The following is a 2,500-nucleotide window of genomic DNA, read 5'->3' on the forward strand; positions in this document are numbered from 1 at the left end:
ACAGCTATCCAGGTTAGCGCTGGAACATGCACTCCCACAACAAGCCCCCCGCCGCACCTGCACTTGCCCTCAATGGCTTGACTACAGGGAGCTACGCTAGGACGCAAAGAAGAGGCACACACACAGGGTTGGATGACAAAAATAAGCCAACAACCTTAGCGCTCAGGACATCTTAGTGGGTACAATGTGGTACAATGTTATACAATGTTACAGGTTATGGGAGTTGAATGACTTTGTTTGCTAATGTGTGGAGCTAGCTATGTCAGAGCAGACCCAGCAGCAGCAGATGTGGCGTCAAAGTGCTGGTGGATTAGTGGTTACGCATGTGAGGTTAAGGGCTACAGCAAAACTGCTCCACTTGATTTAAGGATATGGAGACGGCTATAAAGGTTACAGCTGATCTGGGGGCTTGCAGAGACGTTAAAGAAAGTTATGGCAGGAGAGAGTTGGTGCTGTTAGGAAGTCAGGGTTATGGGCTGGTGCTAAGATTTCACTTAGTCTCCAGTGTGAGAAATGATGGAGTGTTCTGGAACGTGGTCAGATTGTATGCAGGGCTATGAAAAAGCCACAACAGTGTTGAGCACGACAAATATAGGGTATAGAATGTGTATGGTGTTCTAGAAATGTGTTCGCTAAAACATTTAAGTATTTTGAAGCATGGCCATGTAAAACTACAAGCGGACTAACAGGGAGGCTACACCAGGCGCGTAACTGAAGCGCTCCATTCACCTTTTAAAAGACCGGTCTATTTTTTTGGAATGTCTGGTGTAGCCAGTTCCCCTGATCACAGTGGTGGAAGCTAATTGCTGTGGCAATGCAAATGGAATGCTTCCCTTACGTACCCGGTACAGCCCCGTAGGCTTGAAATAGTGCCCCACTGGAATACCCCTTAGCCACATCCTACCCTGATCTGGCCCTGATACAGCCCTGACCTGCCTACCTCCACGCAGGTAATGACTGTAATGAATGCAAATTTATACTCAAATTGACTCTTGCTATTGTGAGTGTAAAGGTACAATACACTGAATCATTTAGGCAAAGGATGTTCAGTAGGTTCAACACAAATGTGCACTGAAGGTGCCGAATGCAGTCTTTACAGTCTTTAACAGTAATCACCTGAAGGCTTTTTTCAGCTATCTTCATGTATCAAACAAATACCCCCAGCGTTATTGATTGGCAAAGCACCTTATCTTATCTTACCTGGCCGGACTCCACCCCACCTTATGGTCAGACATGTTCCCGTCAACCAGAGCCAACCAGAGCCAACCTGCCTGTACAGTACATCTCTACTGCCCGTATCCCAGCACCTGTCATACTAGCGCCGGCCGCTCCCAGCCTGTCTGATCCAGGCCGGTCTGTAAGTCTCTGTACAGTATCTCCTAACTGTCCCACATGTCTGTCGCTCTCTCCTGTGTTTGTGTCAGTGCCTCCTCTATGTCCAGACTGTCTGTGATTCTCTCCACTGTGTCTCATAGCAGTACATACAGTCTCCCACCTGTCAGTAAGTCTCTCTACTGTCTGTGTCAGTGTCTGTGTCGGTGGTGTGTGCACAGTCCGTACCTCCTCTGTGCTGTCCTCGTGCTGGGGGCCCAGGTCCACGCTCTTGCGTCCGTCCCTCTTGCGCTGCTTGCCCGTGGGCTTCTTGGTGTTGGCGTTGTCCCCCTTGCCGTGGCTGAGGCGCCGCACAGGGCTGGTCAGCCACTTCTTCAGGGTGTTACCGGTCGTCCCCGAGCGCTTGGGTCCTGGCGAGCCGGTCGGCAGCGAGCTGACCGATGCCTGAGGCTGCAACGAGGCCACCGACTCGGACTTGACCTCCGAGCTCACTGCTGGATAGTTCTCTGCAACAGAGATGAAAAAGATGGCAGAGAAGAAATGAGGTGGCATCAGAAGAAACAGATGAAACAGATTAAGAAGTGAATGAACAAAGAAACACATTGAGTTGCTTGTCTCTCTTGAAACCCAGCAAACACAGAAGACTCAAAATAAAGAAACAAAACAAAAGTTTAACATCCTTGTGTTAAAGTCCTAAATAGAGATGCTCCTAGTTTGCCTCTACAGAATAATACAGGTTCTCTCGGTTCTAATCAAGAGTGTAAAAATGTCATGTGCTAAAGGTCCATCTCGGAGCCCTACCTGCTCAGGTGGGAGAAGGACAAGCATGTGAGCAAGTTGGTGCGTGTGCGGCTGACTAACTCAGGTGGCTAATCCACCCATCGGGGGAACCTGACAAACCTGCTCCACAGAACAGTGGCCCTAGACATCAACTACTATGTGCTGCGGGTGCCAAACCCAAAATTAGAAATGGGAGGCACACATTCAGATGACTCACTGCGGTTAACCCTGCACCTACAGTATGAGTACAGTGTGCGTGCGTACGTGTGTGTGTGTGTGTGTGTGTGTGTGTGCAGATACACTGTGTGCGTCCTCAAGTGCTCCTTCCCTTCTCTCTGTCTCACACCAAGTGAAAGAGAATGTCCATCACTTTTTTAAGATATTGCAG

The 2,500-nt window shown here is 49.1% G+C and overlaps 1 protein-coding gene across 4 annotated transcripts in view; it reads right to left on the reverse strand.

Annotated features, from left to right (window-relative positions):
* kalrnb (kalirin RhoGEF kinase b) overlaps nt 1–2,500 on the reverse strand; it is an 81,773-nt gene that overhangs the window by 10,316 nt on the left and 68,957 nt on the right. For 3 of the 4 annotated variants that reach the window (XM_062527343.1, XM_062527344.1, XM_062527345.1), the window contains one exon: nt 1,561–1,838. In XM_062527343.1, the coding sequence (XP_062383327.1) occupies nt 1,561–1,838 (278 nt within the window). The remainder of the gene's footprint in view (nt 1–1,560; nt 1,839–2,500) is intronic. The other variant, XM_062527347.1, reaches the window with a different exon arrangement.

This window comes from Sardina pilchardus, chromosome 23, assembly GCF_963854185.1.
Source record: "Sardina pilchardus chromosome 23, fSarPil1.1, whole genome shotgun sequence".
NCBI classification, from domain to species: Eukaryota; Metazoa; Chordata; class Actinopteri; order Clupeiformes; family Clupeidae; genus Sardina; species Sardina pilchardus.